The following is a 24,633-nucleotide window of genomic DNA, read 5'->3' as shown; positions in this document are numbered from 1 at the left end:
GGCCGCAAAAGATGTAGACAGCATACCGTGTGCTGTCCACATCCGCACTTCCGTTCTGCAGCCCCACATAAAAGATAGAACATGTCCTATTCTTGTCCGTTTTGCAGACAAGAATAGGTATTTCTATCATAGGACAGGATGTTCCGAACTGCAAAATACGGAACACATACAGCCAGTATCCGTGTTTGGCGGATCCACAATTAGGATACGGTCATGTGAATGGACCCTAACAATGCATTAGGAGAGTCCTTATACCATTTCACTTTCCACATTTTATTATGTTTACAGCCTTGTGCTAAAATAAAAAAATATTCAAGTTTTCTCCCATCAATCTGCTTTCAATACCCCAGAATGACAAATTGAAAAATTTTTTTAAAATTTTTGCTAATTTATTGAAAAAGGAAATACAAAAATTTTGCATGGACATAAATATTTAAACCCTTTGTTATGACATTTGAAATTTAACTCTGGGGACCTTCCATTGCTCTTGATTGGAGTCCACCTGTGGTCAATTCAGTTGATTGGACATGATTTGGAAAGACCCTCCCCCTTTGTCTTGAACAAACAGCAGGACTCTGGCCGCCTAACCAAACTAAGGAAATCGGTGGAGAAGGGCCTTGGTAATAGAGGATACCAAGAACCCAACAATCGCACTGGCTAAGCTCCAAAGATCCTGTGTGCAGATAGGAGAAGCTTCGAGAAGGTCAACCATCACTGTAGCACTCCATACCTGGGCGGAGTGGTCAAATAAATATCAGCCAAACCCAACAAGACAATAACCCTAAGCACACAGCCAAGACACCACAAAAGAGGCTTAGAGACAACTCTGAATGTTCCTGAGTGTACCAGCTAGAGCCCTGACGTAAACCCAATCGAACCTCTCTGGAGAGATGTGAAAATGGCTGTCCACCAATGGACCACATCTAACCTGATAGAGCTTGAGAGGATCAGCATTGAAGAATGGCAGAAAATTCCCAAATCCAAGTGTACAAACCTTGTGGCATCATATCCAGAAAGGCGCTTCAAGTAAGTACTGATTAAAGGGTCTGAATACTTATGTCAATGAAGGATTTTAGTTTTTCCCTTTCAATAAATTAGTAAACATTAAAAAAAAAAAAATTCACTTTATTATGGGATATTGAGTGTAGAATGATGGACCCTTTAAGAGCTCAACTTATTTCCAAATTAGTAAATAGACTGGAATTGGTAGACATGTTCACTGAAGGCTGTGACATGTAGTGCAGGACTGCAATTAAACCCTATCCATTTTCTTTACTCCATTGTCATGTTATAGACATGATGCAGTGGCAAAACGTAAAATTCAGCTCTTCTATTCTATATTCCCTATAGTTATAGGAGAACATTGCAGATCTTACATATTATTTTATTCACAAATACAGCTCACTTTTTATTCATTTACATACCAGTGCACACAATAGAAATATTTCATGATTACGGTACATAAATGGAATACTGTTAGCAGCTATTATGTAGTCTAGAATTGATTTTTAAAATTGCGTTAAAGATGTTTTCCTGCATTGAAAACACAGGGAAGATTTGCTAAACAAAATGAACCAGTGTTCAGGCACAAATTGCACCCCAAAAATATATTTTACACACTTTTGAACCCTCACTTTACAGTTTTGAAGTTTTCAGAAAAGAGGAAGTAGCTAAAAGAGTAAAAAAAAAAGTGCCAAATGTAGTAATGGCATGTGGCAGCCAAAAGAGAAATGTATACAAAAACCTCCAAATTTATCATAGAGTGTGTGCCATTTCTATAAATGTGATGCAGTTTCTGGTTTAGCATCATCTTATTTAACTTTAGGACAGTATAAATAAATCTCCACCATTATCACTCCATCTAGAACCCTTAGGGCTGTTTCACACGAGCGGATGCCGTGCGTGGCATCCACTCCGTGAAAGAGTGCCAAGACCCGATGCAGACTGTAGAGGCACGGAGCATTAACATGACTGATAATGCTCCGTGCCTCTCTGTGATCTCTTTACTACGAAATCACAGTGACAACTTTATCTCACTGTGATTTCGTAGTAAAGAGATCACAGAGAGGCACGGAGCATTATCAGTCATGTTAATGCTCCGTGCCTCTGCAGTCTGCATCGGGTCTTGGCACTCTTTCACGGAGCGGATGCCACGCACGGCATCCGCTCGTGTGAAACAGCCCTTAGTCTATAGTTCACATGTACAAAGTAAGCTCAGAATACCATTGTGTGCAGCAGCTGAAGGTTTCATGAAAATTGTAATGGGGTAGAAAGGAAATTTATACAAACACTATAATGATATCAGCAACATAAAAGTGTCAGCGTGCCATCCATTATATTGGGTCTTTCCAGGACTTTAAAGGGGATGTGGAATGCTACAGTCTTGATGACCTACCCTCAGGATAGACCATAAATATCAGATAGGTGGGGGTACGACTCCCGATCAGCTGTTTAAAGGGGTTGCGGCACTCATGCAAGCGCTACGTCCTCTTCACAGTTTGACTGCTTGCCGTCTATCTTGTAGTGACTGTGTAGTGCAACTACAGCTACACGTTCAATTCAGGAGAATGGGATGAGCAGTTGTAATTAAACTGCAAGCTAGATGATGTGCAGTTACAGAGTGAAGAGAATGCTGCACCTGCAAGAGCACCATGAACCCTTCAAACAACAGGAAGACCCCTGCCGATCTGATATTGAGGACCTTTCCTGGGGGATAGGTCATCAATATTGTACCAATGCACAACATCTTTAATACTGATGACCACTGATAAGATGAATTGTTTCATACAAACCAATTAGTTAATCAACAAGAGTTCTTCATATGCAAGGGGCTTCCAGGTACTAGTGCATTCCAGTTCCATTCAGTATTAAAGTCCTGGAATACCCCTGTGACCTGGTAAGCATGTAAGATTTTATCCTGATTCCTGACCATCTCTACTCAATTTTAGGCTACTTTCAAACTAGCGGCAGCCTTCTCCAGCAGGCTGTTCCGGCGGGTGAACAGCCTGCCGGATCCGTGCTGCCGCTAGTGCACGCGTGCCGCCTGAGGTCCGCTCCGGCCCTGTTGACTATAATGGGGGGCGGGCCGGAGTTCCGGTGGCAGCCTTGCAAACATGCCGAGAGTCGGCCGGAATAAAACTACGACAGTGTGAAAGTAGCCTTAGTTAGCCACAGTATCAACTCTGGGACCTCTGATTAGTTGCAACGCTCACATGCTTAGACAGCACATGATTGCTTACAGGAAGTGAACGTGGACCAGCAGGTCCTGGAGAGGCAGTGGCGGTGGACCAAATATGGCTTAAATTTATATTTGTTATTTGATTATTTTAAAGCGCTCTCAGCATTTGTAATACAATGTGCTGGAAAACCTCTTTAATATCCCATTGATTTATTTTAGTAAATGTGAATTCTATATTTTAATATGTTTCCACTGAGAATTGGGTGCTTTTCATTGTATATGTTTAGACAACTATATAAGTCCTTTCTTTATCTCCAGCCATTCAGAAAGTTATCTGTGTTTAGTGAAGAGATTTACCTGACTCCATGCTCCAGTAAACCACTCAACCTTGCCTTCACACGGACCGTTATCGCAGGTTGTAGCTTCTGTCGGTTTATTATTTCCACATCCTTCTAATGGTAAACTGCTGATGTGATTGGACATGCAAACTACTGACCGTGTCCGAACTCCTTCCCCACACTCTGCTGAGCACTGGAACAGAAGAGGGAAGCATTATTCTGACCACCGGCATTTACTTACGGACACCATTGCAGAAGATGCTGTTTACCAGTCTAGGAGCTGACTGTAATATAGAGGCGGTAGACTAAAGAAGTCATTCAGAACATGGCATGGTGACAGGATGCATGCAAAATGTAGCTGAGGGACGAATTATTAGCACTTTGTACAGTACAGGTGAAACTCAAAAAATTTGAATATCGTGCAAAGTTCATTTATTTCAGTAATGCAACTTAAAAGGTGAAACTAACATATGAGATAGACTCATTACATGAAAGCGAGATATTTCAAGCCTTTATTTGTTATAATTTGCATGATTATGGCTTATAGCTTATGAAACCCCAAAGTCACAATCTCGGGTACCCTTTGCTCAGGGGGTATGGATTAATTAGATGACTAGAGTGTGACACTTTGAGTCTAGAATATTGAACCTTTTCACAAAATTCTAATTTTAAGCTGCATTAATGCAATTCCTTTTAATTAGCATTACTGAAATAAATGGACTTTTGCACGATATTCTAATTTTTCGAGTTTCACCTGTATATGCAACTATAAAAGCTGTGCTGAAGTGACCGAATAGGACATTATCTAGCGTACTCCAGAGAACAGGTGTCAACGATAAATTCTTTCAGTGGAATAAGGGCAAATACTTAGTTGATTTTTTCATTCATAATAGCAATTCTATGTAATGTTCATAGAGGAAAATGTAGCACAGTGTCATTTCCCGCCGGCAAAAGCATTACATTTCAATAGTGGGTGCCATAACAGTGTACAGTATAATATCTCCAACTAACCCTGTAGCTGTGAAAACTACTGTGGAATAATGGAATCTAATCAATGTGACTTAGATATTAGTATAAGAACCCAACATGACATTGGCAGTGGTCTTCTAGGGGGTGGTCACCTCAAAGAAGATGACTGATATGTGAATCGGTCATAAGAAATCTGGTTTGAATAATGGGGTGATCTTGTCCAAGAGGAGAGGTGTCATTGTATGTGAAATTAAACTGCAGACCACCTACACATTCCAGGCAAATTATCCAGATAAAAAGTATCAGTTTATATTTATGTTCCTGATATGAAAATGTTCCTGATTGATAATTTATTATAATTAGAGTTATCACTGCTTTATAGAGAACCATAGTAAAGAGTGATCATATGATTTTTTTTTTTTTGGAGGTTTCCATGTGGTTTTCCTAATAGCCCATCAGCAGACTGCAGGCTGTAATATGAATAACTGTCTAAATCCAGTTCCCAAACTATTAACTATGATGATAAAAATCTATAAAAATCAGGATCCTGGTTCGCTGACAGGGGAGGACTGGCCTTTGACCCTAAAGGGAAATTAGCTGGTGGGCCAATGTCTAGGTGGCAGCCCAAGCCCTCCTCACATCCGTCAGCCAGGTACATAACAATCTGATGCTCTCAGCATTAATTACTGCAGAAGTATCAGGAACTTATGCACCTGGTTGGCGACTGTAGGTCCCTTCAATTGTATCCTCAGTACAGCAATAAAGTTGAATACTGCAGCGGGTGTGGCAGTATTTTATGCTGCCATGTGGTGGTATATTGTGCATTACAATGTTGCTGGCCCCTCCTGCTTCTGTTGTCCCTGTCTACTTATGTTGCCCCGCCTTCTGTCCATCTACACCCACCTACAACATGGGTATACTTTAGGTTGTCTTCCATGGCCACTTTAAGTTCCCAGTCCGCTCCTGTTTGCTGCTAATAGCGTAAAATTGAATTGTAAAATGTGTACTGTCTTAGGGATGATCAGTAAAGTTCCTCAAGAAAAAGGCACTCAGTCTGATGCACCTGAGGAAGAGGAATATTCATCCCCAAAATGAATTGCACATTTTACCATTAAATTTGATAGTTTTAATAGTAGTGACACCCTAGGATCCTGCTCTTTATTTTTATTTTCAAAATTGGTCAGTTTAATAAAGAAAACACTGTGGGAGGGAGCGGCAGCTACATCTACTCGTCACTGATCTACTGAGGTGCATTTATCAGAATTGTACTTGAATTTGCACTACCTCTGGTCTTTATCTTTTTATTATGTTTCACACTTGGAGCACCTTTGTGTTTTTTGTCTTTCAAACTAAGACTGTTGATACTAATGACATTATTTTCCGAACTTTTCACTGGTATTGGAAGGATTTTATAGCATTTTTAGGTTTTTCTAAATAAACTGCCCCTTCATAAATGTATATTCAATGAACTAGTACCTCTAGTCGAATCCTTTTCTGAATGCTTGCGGTGCTTGACTGTAATAAAAAGATACCCCTATCCATATAAGACAAGAAAATCAGATCTTACCCTATCACTCCATTCTGTAAGGAACCAGCTCTTGGCACATGGACCCATATCACAGTTTTCAATGTCATTTGGCCGCAGTTTCATATTGCATTCTTCATCATCAACCACATCTCCTATGTTACTGACACATTTCACATCCCGTGTCTTCTGCCCAACGCCACATGGCACGGAACACTGTCAATAAAGTAAGATGTCAGCACTGACGCCATTTACTGGATCTGGAAATAATATCAGCAATCTTTTAGTTTTAGTTTGGTTATGTCCAGATAAAAGAATTGAACAGGACAGAGAAATCTGACCTCAGTAACGTAACTGATTATTAGTTAGCAGGGGATTTAGCTGTAGCTACATAATTACCGTTAAGCAAAACACAGAAACAAACTGCACCAGTAGAATGGATTTATATCAAGCGTAATTTGAGAAATGCACAATTCACATGAATGCAAAAGAACCATGTAATTTGCTCAAGGCAATTGCCAATAATGACTTGTATTCAATTTCTTTGATGCTGAGTTAGAACTGTATGGCAAACGACTAAAGAGACGCCATAATATTAAATAACCTGAAAAGACGTTAACTCTAATTTGTGCTTATAAACATAACGTTTTCCCTAGGCAGAATGCTAACGTCTACAGCTAAAAATCTTGCTCTAGGCTCAAGAATGAGGCCAAGTGGTTTATAGTGACAGAACATGCCTGGCTTAATGTCAGAGCCAAGAAATATGTAAATCCAATCGCCTACTAATAAGCCCTTGATTAAACAGACAAGGCACAAGAGGACTGTTTGCAGACAGGTTTGCGACTCGTGCATTTCTGTATTCAGGGCAGGATTTTATTATACTATTATTCCACATTACAAAAACATTTTTGGTCTTTCTTCCCCTCAACATAATTTTTGTAAAGGTTCATTTTCTGTAGCATACTTACCTACCGGCACTCCTGCCGTGTTTGTCCCTACCAGCCGCTATTCCAGTTGTTCTCTTTGCTGTTTCCCAGTATTGACTTTGGCCTCTCTCTCCCTGCTTCCTTCACCAGTAGGTGACTACTCTGCAGATTCAACCTAAGGATTCGTAGCAGTAAAGTTCAGATCCCTGTATAGGGGTTAAAGAATAAATACCTGTGGTCCCTTAGACTGTACGTCCCTTAGACTGTACTAACCATACAGGCCACCAAAAACTCTACTCTGCTTAGCTCAGATGCATCTGTCTGCCCAATGTAGTGTGCAACTGATCTTACAGTAAGTTTCAATGCAGGACCAAAAAAAAATCTATCCATTGAAATAATTGGTGAACTGAAAAAAAAACATAGATAGATAGACATTGCATAGATAGATAGATAGATAGATAGATAGATAGATAGATAGATAGATAGATAGATACTTTAAACTTGTGCACATCACAAACTTGTGGAGAACTGTTGATTTTTTGGGGCTTTTTTTTAGATCGATAAGAAGATAGAAAGCAATACAGCATGATAGACAGACAAACAGATAGACAGACACACAGACATAATGCAAGACTGACAATTGACACACAGTTGGCTTGTACACATAAAGCAAGGGTAAAAATGACGGATTATTACTTGACAAATTGCTCAGAACACATGCCATTTTAAATATAAAACAATCTGTGTGAAGGAGATTCGGGGAAAAAAAGATAAAAATATTGTGAGGGGACCAGAGTGGAATATTTTCAGACCTGGCCAAGCAATTCATTTCAGGGTATTTTGCTTTGCATTCAGTAAGAGAAAACATGTATTGTTAGTGACAAGCAGCTAGAGACAACCCCTAGTCATATTCATATCATGAACAGAAGAGTGTGACTATAAAAGCGGGAAGATGTCTGCAGTATAAAATAACTCTGACATCTCTGAGACAAGGAATATTCTGCCTATTAAGGGCATAGAACCGTCTGCATCTAAATGCAAAGGCAGAAATCAGAGCAAGAGTTACAGCAAACTTTATGAAAACTGATTTGTTTACATTGTTTCCAGCAAATTCTAAAAGACAGCAGAAAATTTAAGACGGTACTTTATGAAAATCTTCACATTCGTTGTCAGTGTAAGCAATGAATGCTAATAGGAGGCTTCATGCTATCAAACCAAGAAAGACTAAACATACATCATATTGCATATTGTGAAATCATCTTTCTGGATTCTTATTATAATAAAACTGATATTTGGTAGAATTATAGAACTGATGATATAACACATATATTCACTGCCAAATCCAAGTCAATGAGTAGGACCTTCTAAGTATCTTCCTTCTATCCAACCATGCAGCAAAATATTGCTTAAAGGGGTATTCCGGTTGTTAAGGGTTATTCTTTATACACAGGATAGAAGAGAGAATAACTATTAGATTGCTGGGTTTTTTACATCTGAGACCTCCACTGATCACGAGTACAGGTACCCCGTACCCTTCTGAGTCCCCCCAAAATGAATGGAGCGGCAGGTTGAGCATGTGCAATGCCACTACTAGCGTTGAGCAAAGATATGAAAACTTTGATTCGGCTGCTTCGCCGAATTTCACAAAGAAATTCTCTGTCACGGCTGAGGATGGGGATAACCCTCAGCCGTGCGGTATCAGAAGATGGATGGTCAGAGCATGGCCAGGACAGGAATAAGGGAGCAGGTCACCTCCTACACATCCCTAATTCTGACCCTGTCTCCTAGCCATATGAGCCGACCCTGATGGTGGGAGGGCTCATACACTGGAACCTGATATTCCTGCTCGCCCTCAGGGTGGCCCTGGACTAGGAGCTGGGTAGACAGCCCGTTCCTCCTGGACACAGAGGAACAGGAGTCTAAAGTAGCCAAGCTACATAGAAAGGGGAACATGAACAGACATATGGCAGTGACAGGTAAGTGAGACTAGTACCACACTTACCTGCCACAGACACACCACCTGGAACCCACGTGCGAGTGCTGCTGTCCACAAACAACACAAAGGACACCGCACACACAGAGATCACACGGGAACCCAGGAAACCATATTCTGCAATAAACAAAGACCAAACAAACATCTACTAAACACCATACATAAACTTATGACCACACGGGTGGCCCCCACTGGCAGATGGAATAACACAGGAGGCTGCTCCAGCTAACCATGGCTGAAGTACCCCTCAGACTAGAGATATTCACTGAGGCTTTATAGGGCCAAGTAGCCACACCCACAGTCAGACACACCCAGTGCACACACACACTAGGAAGGAAGTTAACCCTTCTAACACCAGGGAAGGGAAGACTTCAACTTAAAGGGGAAGTGCACACAACACATATAACACCCCGTGCACACCAATAAAAGGCACACCTATAAAGAGAGGTTGCCAGGTGCAACCGCATGCACAACATAGCTAGCTGCCACGATACAGCTCAGGCTGCTATGCTGCCACATAAATAATGTTGCCAGCGGCAACCACAGATGAGGCAAATACTACAGCCCTCACCTGTGATTGACAACCAGACCAAACCGCTGACAACCGCATGCGACCACAAGAGTCACGAGCAAAAGCATGGTCGTGACATTCTCTTTGTGATGAATTACTTCATCATAAAGCGCATTTCTTTGTAATTAGCGGGCGCAATGATGGTGAACGGCGATTGCACGCCCCCCATCATTGAACCTCTCAGATGCCATGTTCATCGCTGATTGCAGCATCTGAGAAGAATAGTGAGGGCTTTCAGGGGTTAAAAGTGAAATAAGTAATACTCACCTTATCCCTTTGAGCGCGAAGAGGCCACCGCAGACATCTTGATTGAAGATTTGCGGTCATCTTGATTGAAGATCCCATCACGCTAGCTGGCACACGATTTTGCAAGGGATCTTCAATCAAGATTGCCATAGTGGCCTCTTTGCACTCAAATGTATGAGGTGAGTTTATATTTTTGTCCCCCCCCCACAAGTAAATTCTGCTTCACGGTTAATCAAATTGTCCATGAAATTTGGATCAAAGTCCACTTCAGATACTTTAATTCGCTCAACCCTAGCCACTACCTTCATCTCTATGGAAAGTTCTGGAGAAGGCCAAGTACAATGTTTGGCTACTTCCGTAACTTCCATAAAGATGAATGGAGCATTAGTTTGCATACCTGACCTGCTGCTCTGTTCATTCCAAGGGGCTCATTCTCGTGATTGGTGGTGGTCCCAGAGGTAGGACCCCCACCGATCTAATAGGTATCTCCTTTTCTGTGTATGAAATAGTAGAAAGACAAGCAGAAAAGACCTGAGCACAAACTTCGCAGCCCAACTGAACTTCACAAGTACATCACAGTGGCAGAGAATGCAGCTTGTTCAGAGGTTGCCTGGCTCGGGAACAACACCACCACTGTCCGCTGGCTGTGTGGTTTTGCTGCTTAGCGCTGTTCATTTGAATTGGACTCAGCTGCAATCCTAAACACAATGAATAACGTGTATGGCTGTATACCACACCACAGGCTTTCCTATAAAATAAGAAGTATACAACATGTAATGCCTGATGTTGTTAGGAGAATGTACTACACAGCAGGAGACTGGGAGTAAATATGAACAAGTGACAGAAACATCACCATAAGAAACACTGATACAAGCAGATGAACCCGAGTGCCAGAGGGTCTGATGGGAACAGGTGAGTGCCCAGAGCCCAGCTAGAGCCCAGAGACTATCAGAAGAACTACAGAGCACAGCTGGAGCCTTCAGGAGAACTACAAAGCCCCAGAATAACCCTCAGCCTGTCAGGACAGATACAGAACATGACGGACCAACAATAAAGACCTCTAGAGCCATCGTTGCCTGACAGCCCCCTTATCTCTGACTCCCTGTATTTGAGCCCAACAGACTGACCAAAATCCTTTGCTCTGAACTCAGACTGTGGATAAAAGAAAAGGGTTGAATAAAAATGAGGCCGCTGATCCTATTACTACTTCCTGCCTCTACGTGGACTGACTCTTGCATTGTACAATTGCATTCCCATATAAGTGCGCCAACGGTACCAGCCAACACCGGAAACTATTATGTGTTGTTTAATCTTAGCCCTCAGACACGGAGAGCTATGTAGGTAGAAGGGTTGATGCTATTGTTGTGTGTGGACCCATTTGGATGGTGTCAAGGGGAGGGGGGTGACAGTTTTGTTATTTGCTGAAACACACTTTATTGATCCTATGCTATGTTTACTAAATGTTGTATGACTGCTATTATAATTCATCTGTTCTCTAGTAGGTTGATAATCTTTATTTTATGCCTTGTGCTGTGACTAGGCCTACTAGTCCTGCCTACCTGTTGCTATGGCAATTAAGGCCTCTTCCTTTTATTTTACCTACCTATAGCTATGCTGTTTTATTATGACCACTTAGTGAGGGCTGGGCAGGGGTTCCCAGAGTCTCCCCTGAATCAAGAACCTCCCGCTACTTATCCTTCAAGCAATACTCAGATAAAAGCTCTGTACAGATGAACAATAACTGAAAATAAAGAATAAAAGAAACCACGAAAAAACGTGCTGGAAAAACAAATTTGGCAGGTGGATTTTCGAATCAAAACTTTTCCTAAATAAGTCCTGAGAGTATATGATGCCATTCTTGCTATTAAATACATGGTTCCCATATGGACCGATTTTACAGCAGTCTGCACATGTCTTAGATCAACTTATCTTACTTGATGTAGGCCTGAGTTGCCAACCTTCCGGAAATTTTTGGACAGTCCGTAAAAATAGGCAACGTCATACGTCACCACCTACAAGACATTGCAGGGAATCTTCAATCAAGATGGCCGCAGCGGCCTCTTTGCGCTTAAATGGATGAGGTGAGTATGTATTTTTTTTAATGCCATTTCAGGGAAAATGTATTAATTACCACAAAGCACAAGGAAATTCAGCCTCACGGCTAATAGAATTTTTCCTTGAAATTCGGGTCGAAGTCCACTTTGGATATATTGATTCGCTGAACCCTACTAATTATCATCGTCTTACAGCTCACAGTAAATGTTGCTAATGAGTTCTTATCAGTTTATTGAGCTAAAGACATGTATTACTAAAAGGCCCTATACGTGCGCTGAGAATACAAAAGATAATCGCTAAAGAGTGTTCATAGGAGTGCTCGTTAGCGATTATCTGGCAGTATAAATATGCTGCCAATTTCCCGATGAACGAGCACACACACAGAAATGATCATTTACCGGCAGCAGATTATGCTGTGTAAGCACGATCTGTTGTCGGCAAACAACGAGTCAGTATGGGGACAAGTGATGGCACTAACAATCGCTCCTCCCCATACTGTGGAGGAGATTGCTGGATGTAAATTCAGCGGTTCCCTCCCGATAATCTCCTGCTCTGTCGTTCCATATAAAGGGACCTTTATAAACTTTATCAGTCTTTATGGTTTTCCAGTTTGTTCGTAAAAATTATTGGCTGTCCGGATAAGTTGTCGAGAAAAAACAAAAAATTCTCGTTGGCAACCCTGATGTAGGCGACCAAGTTTGAAAATGACATTATGGTCTTTATACTTCCCCTTACATCTGCGACTTACAGGTGTCCAGTCTGCTTTGATTTGCCATTCACTGCAGATCTTCAGCTGACAAGTGCTTGTTGTGTCTGGCTTCTCCAGGTTCTGACAGCGGTTTGGTTGCACTGTATGGGTGCGGTTAGCATATATATGCCTGCACAAGATCTGGCGGTGCTGCATTCCCAAACCACAGGTCTTACTGCACTCGGACCACTCTCCAATGTCCCAGCTAAAGAAAGAACATGAAAGTAAATACAGCTTAAAAAAAGATTAACTATAAAGCATAAACATCCCGGGTGAACATCAATAAGCTTATTCTTAATTTCTATATATTATATTTGTAGTCCGATCTTTAGATTAACATGCATTCTGTATAAAAACATTATATAAAAGCATTGTTTACATTCTGAAGCTAAAAGACAGTCTTGCCCAAGCTCTGTTCACATAACTGAAGGGCTTCTTAACCCCTTAACCCATAACGCCGTACATGTACGGCGTTATGCGTCTGCGGGTGTATGGAGCTGGCCTCTGCAGCGGGCCCGCTCTACACTGCCGGCACCCACCCGCACTGACAGGAAGCGGCGATCGCGCCAATCCTGTCATTAAACCCCTCAGGTGCAGCGATCTACGCTGATTGCGACACCTGCGAGTGTAAGGCAGAGGGATGCGGCTCACTCTGCCTTCCGATCGGAGCTCCGATCAGTTGCCATGGCAGCCTGGACGCTGCTGAAGTGATCCAGACTTGTCATGGCATTGTCCATGGTGAGCAATGCACGAGGCATAGCTCAGAATGGACAGTGTGAAAATCTTATTCACCCTAATAGAGATCTATTAAGATGAATAGGAGAGGGGATCAAAAGATCCCATGTACTAGACCCCTAAGGGGTCTAATAGTTATTAAAAATAAAAGTGAAAAAAAGTTTGAAAAGAATAAAAATACACCAATATATTAAAAGTTTAAATCAACCCCCTTTCCTAATTTTACATATAAAAACATATAAACAATAAAAAAAAACATATTGAGTATCGCCGTGTCCGAAAATGTCCAAACTATTAAAATATTTAAAAAATTCCTGTGTGATGATGAATGCCGTAACGGAAAACAAAATGAAAAACATGAGATTTGCCCCTTTTTTTGTCATCTTGTTCCACCAAAAATGTAATAACGGTGATCAAAAAGTTGTACATGCTATAAAAATGGTACCAATAAAAACTAGTTTGTTATGCAAAAAATAAGCCCTCATACAGATCTGAAAACCAAAACATTAAAAAGTTATGGCTGTCAGAATATAGCGATGCAAAGAAAATGTAGATTTTTCCAAAGGTTTTAATTTTTTTTAAAAGTAGTAAAACAAAAATATATATATTCAAGTTTGGTATCACCACATTCGTATTGAGCCGCAGAATAAGGATGTCATGCCATTTTTTGTGCATAGTGAATACAGTGATGTCAAAACCTTGGCGGAATTCTTTTTTTATTTTTTTTATTTTGCCACACAAATAATTTTTTCCCATTTTCTAATACATTTTTAAAAATTTTCCATGTTACTATCTAGTCCTGCAGTTTTTTCCACTGGCTACTAAGCGTAATAATTGACACCATTTTTTGGTCTATAAACCACTTATGAGCAGTAATCTCATTATCATCACAGGCAGGATTACAATGACAAATATCACCTGTGTGTGTGTTTATATATATATATATATATATATATATATATACACACAGAATCGACTCGCATTATTATGACCACCAGCTAATATCCAGAGTTACCACAATGTACAGCACGGGCAGCAGCTAGATGGGCTAGGAGTGACTCAATAAGGTCAGGTAGGTTGTCACAGATATCTGTGACAACCTACCCGACCTTATTGTCACAGGTATCTGGATCCATGCTGACTGCAGTGCATCCCACAGCTGCTGGAGGGTACGTGGGGGAGGATCCATAGAGCGAACACAACGATCAAGGTGGAAATCAAGTCTGGTGAATTAGGGGCCAGAGTAGTATTTGGAAGTCTTGGTCATGCTCTTTCAACCAGACATTTCTAGCCACGTAACATGTTGCATTGTGTTGTTGGAAGATTCCATCTGCCCCAGGGAAGACAATCAGCAAGGATGGATTCTGCAAAGATGGATTCATACCAAAATCTGTTGATAATGCATGAGTGGGTTCAGAGAATTCCACTAAAACATTTCTCAGGCCATAACACTGCCACCACCAGCTTGTGTTCTTCCAGCAATGGTTGCAGAGTTGAACTGTTAGGCACACATCTGATAACCCCCTGGTTCATTATGGTGGTGAGCTGCTCCCCTGCAGAGTGTCCGTCTGCCCTTCCGCAATTTCGTAGCCGACATTCACCTTTTACATCAATGGCACATGGTGCTCCAAAGTTTCCACATTGCTTATTCACAATGGTGCTATCTGACCACCCAGGATACACCACAGCAGCACGTGAAGAGTTCACAAACCACACCGTTTTAGAAATACTGCCCCTCTTGGCCCAAAAGCCAATAATCATCCCTTTTGGCAACTCTAAGAAAAACATCACGTATACCCCCGACAGCGGTGAGGGCTATGTGTGCAGACAGCCTATCACACACCTTACGTACCTACAAGCCAGATCACGGGACGTGACATTCTTCATGAGCTACGCACTTCCGATGTTGAAAGTAAGAATTGATAACATAGGATTCGTGCAATAGGCGATTGTCAAAGCTTATCTACGTCTTCCTTATACAATAACCTCTGTCTATGTCACAGACCATTTCTAGAAAACCCTCCCGTAGAAGTAAATTAGCTCCTCTCCAGTCTATTGTGTCTATAGCAAATGGTGGCTGCTCTAAATGTTCTGAGAACAGTTCAGTGAAGATGGCAGCCCCCATTAACATGTTCAGGAAATAGAATAAAAAATCTACAATCAGAAAATAAAAACAGATTACAAAAAAACTGTATGTGTTGCTATCTAGTTTTAACTGGCAGAATAAAATATAGGTGACACATTCCCATTTAATGGAATGCTTCATATATATTATGGGGCACATTTATTAGGACCGGCGTTTTAGACATAGGCCTTAATAAAGCCCAAAGCTGGTGGTGGATCCACCGAAGTTATGAAGAGGTCCCGGCCTCTCCATCAATTTGGCGCATCCAACCTAAAACAGGCATAGCAAATGGTAAATGAGATGGGCCTGTCGGCCCATCCCCTTCCTCACCTATGCCACCATGCGGGGCGAAGTCGCAGATAGTGGTGCAACTAACTGTTGCACCGCTATCTGCTCCTGAAATACACCTAATATAGGCGTGTTTCAGTCCAATAAATGACCCCCTATGTGTTGTAGACACTTTTTACACTTTCTTCTACAGTTTAGAAGTCTCTAGAAAAAGAATCATGGCTAAGAGTAGTCATTTTTGGTGCATCATTCAGGTAAACCTAGTCACATTTGGTAAGATATCACTAGAGACAAGCAAAGTTCTCAAAAATTTGATTCGGCTGCTTCGTAGAATTTAACAATGAAATTTGTTTTGTGACAATTCTAAATAACTTCGTCACGAAGCACATTTCTTTGTGAGTAGTGGGCGCAATGATGGGGAACGGCAATGGTTCCGTCCCCGTCATTGAACCCCTCAGATGCCACATTCTGATAACAAATATCTGATAAGATGAGCGATGAATGGTGAGATTATTGAGAATATATATTGATTACTTGATAATAATATGTTGCGCTATTCAATTCTAAAATAAGGGAGGAAACGTAGAATTGAATAGCGCAACATATATACTAGAATGAGGACATCTATTAGTAGTTTTCATGAAATTTTTATCAAGTGGTCAATATATATTCTCAATAATCTCACCATGCACCGATCTTATCAGATATTTGTTATCAGTAATATTTTTTTACTCCAATTTAATTATCGAAGTGAAAACTGTAGAAAACGCATGCAAAACGCAGCTTAACCGCATATGCGTTTTTGTTTCTCACTGCGCTTCTTGATATCAATCGTATGTAAATGTTATTTTTACGTTTCTATATCTATTTTTTGTATCTTTTCTGTACTTTTATATGATCTTCAGAATGATTTTAAAGCATATTCCACTGTATTATATATGTTATGGTCATGTTTGTTGCTTACTCGTACATTACACTGTTTTGAGATTGAAATATATGATCCACCTATTATTTAAGCATCGAAGGACATACCATAGCATACATATTTCGGACGGATCCAGTTCGTTCTTTTAAGACCTCTAATGTTTACTCATAGGAACCTCCCACCCATTTGACTACCTATAAAAGGAGGCCCCCAATTAGCCACTGTTGACCACTGAAGAAGGAGCATTGTGGCCCCGAAATGCGTTTTGTGACCCCAACAGTGGCACAGGAAAGCCCCAAAGCACCATCTCCACATCTGTCCTATCGTTTTTACTACTGCTGTCAGGCTCGTACAGCAAAAAAAAAGCCGACTTCTATGATTCAAATAAGCCCACTCGCAAGGAACCAGTAATCCTTTACCATCTATACCACGTGGGATAGCACGTATGACGTCAGGGACACATGGGACATACGATCCATGAATCCAGTTACTGAGCGCCAGAGAAAATCTTCAGGAGTGGTAAAGTACCAAATTTCTGATTTTATGGCAATATGGCCCAGCGAAATGGTGCATAAATAGTTACTGGGGGCATAAGCAACAGCTTACGGAGTCAAATTAATGACTATCCTGCCGGCTAATATTACCTTTTTTTCCGTACTCCTCCCATACTGGAAATAACTGTTTGTTACTAACATGCTGTTATCTAACGCAGTGTATTACTCCCTATCATCCGTACATTGGTGGATTATAGATCTGTTGGATTATTAATAAGTCAGTACCAACTGCTGAATGGAACCTCTTCCCTTTTTACCTGGAATTTAAAGAACTATCATTCCAGACCAGATAGGTCCTCCGCAGCCTTTACCCTTTATGTTTGGGTCATATTACTTATATTAGGATGTTTTGTAAATGGGATCTTGTACATAAGTAACAGAGAAACTTACAATGCAGGACAAGGAAAGTGGTTACAAGGCTCTTCTTCAGAACTGGGTTTGGTAGCTAAGTCACAGAAGGCATCTGACACTTCTTCATGCGAGATCCTGTTCACACAGTGAAAGATGGAGTTCCGTGATCCTAGAAAATAACAGGTAAACAGATATACATTCATTTTCACTTTATGACTTATAACCTACGGCACCGCCGCTCTGTGTTCTCTTCTCTGGTACCTGCTCACTGTTGACATTGTAGCAGCAACCAGGTGTATTTAACAGCTCCTCCATCCCATTCACTTCAATGGGACAGCCACATTTTGGAACAATTTAAACCAAAATCTAGGTGTACTAACATTAATAATAGAAGGACAATTAGTTTACAACGCCTATACATTTTTTAAGCCTACTTCCCTTCACCCACCTCACCTTTCCCACAAGAGACTGAGCAGTCGGTTGAGCCCACTTGCTTCCAGTTATATTCCCGATTCCATCGAGGTGGCTGTACAGGAGGCACCTGATTATCAGGCTGATAAGAAGGGATTCTTCCAGGCTGTCTGGAAGGTAAGGATCCAGTTGGCTGTCCAGTGTGTAAATCAGTATCACTAAATGAATCTTGATTTTCAGTAGGGCTTGAGGTATCTGTTATTTCTAACTGGCCATTTAGAGGGTCCCCTAGGAAGAATAAGGAAAAAAAACATCCATAATACCGCCCAACAAGAAAATATTATAAGAGACAAATATTTATTTATTTTATGCACTTAAATAGCACTGAAATATTCCGAAGCGCTTTACAGACATAAGCATCACACTGTCCCCAATAGGGCTCACAATCTAAGTTCCCTATCAGTATGTCTTTGGAGTGTGGAGATAAACCGGAGTACCTGGAGGAAACTCACACAAACACGGGGAGAACATACAAACTCCATGCAGATATTGTCCTTGGTTGGATTAGAACCTGGGACCCAAGCAATGCAAGGCACCAATGCTAACCATTGAGCCGCCATGCTGCTCCTATACACTCAACACTTTTCTTTTTCAACATTGTGTTATACCTATAAATTCTAATCAAGTATTCTTACATGTTACCAGTGAAAAACAGTCTATGGCCCTACCAATATTTCTAAGGGTTTTCCAGGATTCCTGGGGTGTTCCAGGATTTTAAGAAAATTTAGGAAATGTAGGAAATGGGACTAACTGGTAAAATCTCCTACTGCTCTGTGCCGCTGCTCTGGTGGTCCATGCTGATCCTCCAGCAATGATGTCATGTACATCATTCACATGACTGCTGCAGCCAATCACCAGCCTCATTGGTGATGCTTGATTGTCTGCCAGTGAATGGCTACAGCTTCATGTGTATAAAGTACACATCATCACTGCAAGCCTCATGGGAGCCACTGGAGGGTCAGTGTTGACACCGTGGGGGATTTAATCGGTGAGTAAATTTTTTAATTTACTTTGTACAATTCCTGCAAATACTCATGTTTTTTTAAATTCCAGAGAACCCCTCAAAACTTCCTTCAAGTATTTCAACCCTTGTAATTTATATGATGAGGTTTAAAATACTGATTGAATTTTTATCTTAATTAATAATATGTTAATTATCATATAGGTAGAGTATGGGTTTATTTTTTAATCGTGTTTAAGATGTTAAAATAGTTTTTAAATTAATTAATTACACAACTTTAAGTTGAATAAAGTTGAATAAACTAAAAAAATACACAACTTTTACAAAAGTTAGTTATATATCCCCTATAATAATCTTCCAATGCTCCCACAACAAATCAGTGTTAAAAAAGTTGCATTTAATTCATACATACTACATTTAGAACTGCAATAACCATTAGACTTCAGGTATTAAGGAGACTTGTGCAACAATGTATCTACATAATGGTAATATGTTCAATAAAGGTGCTAAATGATAGTTTGCATTTTTTTCAATGAAATCAATAATACCTGGTCTCCGTTGAGCTGGCAATTGAGGACTGATTGTATTAGCAGATGGAATAACATATTCATAATGGATTCCAGGGTTAGGTTGCTGGTGAATCATCTGGAAATATTGACAAGTTGATGCTTAATGCACTACATATACATTATTACCTTTTGGCATGAAAATATATATGGATGGAATTGCTTATTACAAAAATGATGATATAAAAATTAGGGTTGTCCCGATACCACTTTTTTAGGACCGAGTACAAGTACCGATACTTTTTTTCAAGTAGTCACCGATACCGAATACCGATACTTTTTTAAAATGTCATGTGACCGTTTTGGGGGATCTGTGGATCTGTGGATGACGCACTGTCATGTGGGGGATCTGTGGATGGCACTGTTATGGGGGACCTGTGGATGGCACTGTTATGGGGGATCTGTGGATGGCACTGTTATGGGGGATCTGTGGATGGCACTGTTATGGGGGATCTGTGGATGGCACTGTTATGGGGATCTGTGGATGGCACTGTTATGGGGGATCTGTGGATGGCACTGTTATGGGGGATCTGTGGATGGCACTGTTATGGGGGATCTGTGGATGGCACTGTTATGGGGGATCTGTGGATGGCACTGTTATGGGGGATCTGTGGATGGCGCTGTTATGGGGATCTGTGGATGGTGCTGTTATGGGGGATCTGTGGATGGCACTGTTATGGGGATCTGTGGATGGCACTGTTATGGGGATCTGTGGATGGCACTGTTATGGGGGATCTGTGGATGGCACTGTTATGGGGGATCTGTGGATGGCGCTGTTATGGGGATCTGTGGATGGTGCTGTTATGGGGGATCTGTGGATGGCACTGTTATGGGGATCTGTGGATGGCACTGTTATGGGGGATCTGTGGATGGCACTGTTATGGGGGATCTGTGGATGGCACTGTTATGGGGATCTGTGGATGGTACTGCTATGGGGTGGGATATCTGTGGATGGCATTGTTATGGGGTGGGGGGATCTGAGGATGGCATTGTTATTTGGTGGGGGATCTGTGGATGGTGCTGTTATAGGGGATCTGTGGATGGAACTGTTATGGGGAGGATCTGTGGATGACACTGCTATATGTCATCCACAGATCCCCCTCATAACAGTGTCCCCCAATACACCGGGCCCCGCCGCTCACCGAAGTATTTATAAACGTGAATCCTTATCCTGTTATTAAGTTGAACTAACGCTGCCCTCTCCCATGTTCCCCTGTATCCCCCTGTATCCCCACAGCACTTACTTAAGCTTCCATAGCAGGCAGAGCAGACGGCACCAGTAACGTCACTCACTGACGTCGCGCGTCTGCTCCGCCTGCTTCACTCATAAAGTGGGCGGAGCAGGCGCTCTACGTCAGTGAGTGACGTTACTGCTGCCGTCTGCTCTGCCTGCTATGGAAGCTTAAGTAAGTGCTGTGGGGATACAGGGGAACATGGGAGAGGGCAGCGTTAGTTCAACTTAATAACAGGATAAGGATTCACGTTTATAAATACTTTGGTGAGCGGCGGGGCCCGGTGTAAGAGTACAGTGACTGCACCGGGCCCCGCCCATAGTTACGCCCATAGTATTCTATTTATGTATCGGGGCGGGGTATCGGCGGCTGAGTACCGCCGAGAAAACTCGGAATCGGTCCCGATACCGATACTAGTATCGGTATCGGGACAACCCTAATAAAAATAAATGGTAAATGTTTAAAGGGAACTTGTCACCTTAAAAATGCAATGCAATCTGTCAGCAGCATGTTATAGAGCTGGAGAAGCTGAGCTGATTGATGTATAGTTCTGTGTGAAATTATTCAGCATAACTTGTATTTCAATTATTTAAAGTACTGCTCTTTCTGAGCTTTGAAATCGAGAAGACGGTCCTATCAGTGATTGACAGCCTTCCCTCTATGACTACGTATACAGAGATAGCTGTCAGCCATCTTACCTGACTTCAAAGCCCAGAATGAGCAGGAATATAAATAATTAAAATACAAATTTTACTGAATCTTTTCCCACAAAACTATACATCAATCGGCTCAGCTCCTCCTGCTCTATAACATGCTGCAGGTCAGAGATCATGTTCAAAGTGACAGGTTGCCTTTAAAAAAGGATTGTAGTAGGCATTAAAGGGGTATTCCAGCTGTTAAAACTTATCCACTATCCATAGGACATAGAATAACTATTAGATCGTCAGAGTACTGAAGAATACAGTGCTCAGCTATTTCCAGAACTCCCATAGAGATTAATGAAGCAGAAGTTTCCATCAGTGATGGACGAACATCTGCCGGGACAGGTCCCATTCATTTTAATGGCAGGCGAACCTGAAAAACCTTCAGCTCATATTTGCAGCCAAGAAATAATTACTAGAAGTGCACAAATAGTCCCACAACATGGACAGTGACATACCAGATGTATTTTAGAATTTGCGATCTCCATTCATTATTTTTTTCAATGCGAAATATCGGCAATATAATTTTCGCGTACGCGCATGCGCAAATGCACTGTACAGTACCCAAATGCACTATAAAGAAAGTATATTGGTATATAACACCCTGCTTCAATCAGTTTTTTTGGGGGGCGACTGGTATATCACCCCAGTAGAAATTATTTGTTCCAATAACGCTTGTCCCTCTATATACCTGCAGTATCGCAGCAGAACCGCACACAACTGCCGCACAATACAAATGCATTATAATATACTTTCTAACATAGAAAGTATATTATAACATTGTACAAGGAAGGCAATCCATTAGAATATACATGAAGATAAAACGTAACCTTTAATAATGTTACTATGAGGGTCCATTCCATCCGCAAAACACGAACACCGGCATGTGCATTCCGCAATTTACGGACCGCACATCGCCGGCACTATAATAGAAAATGCCTATTGCGGACAAGAATAGGACACGTTCTATTTTTTTACGGAAACGGAAGCACGGATGCGGAAGTGCGGATCCGCAAATGCGGATGCGGACAGCACATTCCGGCCCCATAAAAAATGAATGGGTCTGCACCCGTTCCGCTAAATTGCGGAACGGATGCGGACCCATTTTGCGGACGTGTGAATGGAAAAGATATCCCTCAAAATGAAAATAAATTAAATTATTAAAGTTAAGCAAAAAGCATAGATGTGGTAGGCAATAACAAGTGCTCAGCGGCACTAAATCAGAAACCATATGTCCTACCACAATCCGGGGGGTTCTAGTGCACATCCATGAATCCCGGAGGGAAAGCAAAAAACATCTATCCGTGGGCTAGATGATGATGTGGTATTGAAGGACAGGGTGGGCAAGGAACTGTCCCTGATTTTGCCCTACAGGGGGGTGCTATTCTGGCCCTGATAGCCTAACCACAGACCACCCGCCCTGATAAGAGCGACCCCGTCCGGAACCTTACCCTATATAAAAATGGCCCTAGTAAGTCCCTAGCCCCTAGGCCCCTGACTTCCAGGTGATCACTATATAGATCTATGTGTTTTTGACTCATTATTAAAGTATATTATAAGTATATTGCACCCCTCTGTGTATGACTCCTATCGATAGCACACCTATACCAGTTCTTAAAAGAACTTTTGTGGCCCTATTAGCTAGCGTTTGGTGTCCGTAACAGCCTGTCCCTGTTCCACACAGCAACCTCTCCCTACACTGGCAAAACACTGAATGTAAAATCGCGGCCAGATCAGGTTTATTTATAAGGTAGGGGGTATGTCCATGTGCTGAAATGTCCCAATTGGCTGTCCTGTACCACCTGATGGATGTGTCATGGGTCAAAGTTCTTCACAATGTAAAAGAATATGGCGGGCGCGAATATCTCCATATGTTCGCATGTTCGGCGAATCGCGAACACGCAAAGTTCGCAGCAAAATGACAGCCGGGCGAACCGCAAGGCCGTCTCTAGTTTCCATGTCCGTCCAACCACTCCATTCACTTTGTGGGCTGTAAGGGGTATGGGCTACCCATTCTCTAGATCAGTGAGTGTTCCAGCAGTTGGACCCCCAACAATCTAAAGGTTATCCCCTGTGGATAGGGGGTAGCTTTTAACAACCAGAATACCCCTTTAAAGAGCATTTCAACACATTTTATACTCACATTTAATTTTATTATAAAAATATTTTGCGCAATTCATTGGAAAAGAATAAAACACAATTATATTGTATATGTGCAGCCGCCTCTCCATTAATGAGTCACTGAGTTTTCATATAACTTTTGATATGTCATAGACTACATATCAAACGTTTTTTTGCTGGGGTTCTGAGTGCTGAGACCCCCTCTGATCGCTAAAAGGAGGATAGAGAAGAGTTCACATATCATGCTCTGTCTCCTCATTGCAGGGGATGGAATCTAAATGGGCCTGTAGACTTTCTATTGAGCCTGTCTCGCTTCTTCTCTTGCAGCAAGGAGAGAGAGTAGGATATATGAGCACTTCTCTCTCCTATTTCTAACTATTGGTGGGAGTCTCAGCACTCAGACCCCCACATCAAAAGTTTATGAAAGCTGAGTGACCCTTTAAGTCTCCACCTGAAGCCACCTTTTCTTGAAGAATGAGTGTCAAAAGATTCCCTTTCTCCCAATCCTGTGGATATGTCCCAAAATATGTAACCTATCTAAAGATAATAGCATATTAAAATACAGGAAATAAGTCAGGTAAACTTTAAATAATTAAAAGAAAAATCAAAAGTCGACAAAGAATGCTGTGCTGCTTACTGTAAGTGCACCATATTAAACTTGTGCCCTTGTCCACAAAGAAATATTATAAGCAACTGTACACTTTGGGATCATTAGAGATTTACAAAGTGTGCATAATCAGACCATAATAGAGATTTGTGTATACGTTACCTCCCACTTGACAAATGTTTTTACGTTAATGAAGAATAAAAGATTTATTGCATTAATGCAGCAAGATCTACAAGACTATAATTCCTGAAAAATGAAGAACGGCAATGTATTTTACAAAAAGTTCAAACAGAACATTTCTTGGAACGTGACAGTGTTTATGGTGGCTGCGATAGATGTTTTAGAGAATGGATCAACACAGCCAAGTTCAAAATATTAATGATGTTGGCCGCTTTGTCAACTCTCAAGTATTTCTGGAAGACCTGTGACACCATTCAGCATGAGTTC

General features: G+C 41.3%; 1 protein-coding gene across 1 annotated transcript in view; it reads right to left on the bottom strand.

The window, feature by feature from the left end:
• The window catches only part of THSD4 (thrombospondin type 1 domain containing 4), a 750,309-nt gene that overhangs the window by 20,809 nt on the left and 704,867 nt on the right, over positions 1-24,633 (bottom strand). Inside the window, 6 exon segments of the mRNA XM_040413864.1 lie at positions 3,536-3,709; positions 6,053-6,226; positions 12,550-12,754; positions 17,567-17,696; positions 17,981-18,226; positions 19,508-19,604. Of these exon segments, the coding sequence (XP_040269798.1) occupies positions 3,536-3,709; positions 6,053-6,226; positions 12,550-12,754; positions 17,567-17,696; positions 17,981-18,226; positions 19,508-19,604 (1,026 nt within the window).

Source organism: Bufo bufo, chromosome 1 (genome assembly GCF_905171765.1).
Source record: "Bufo bufo chromosome 1, aBufBuf1.1, whole genome shotgun sequence".
In the NCBI taxonomy this organism is placed as follows: Eukaryota; Metazoa; Chordata; class Amphibia; order Anura; family Bufonidae; genus Bufo; species Bufo bufo.
This window is presented reverse-complemented; position numbering and strand designations above follow the sequence as displayed.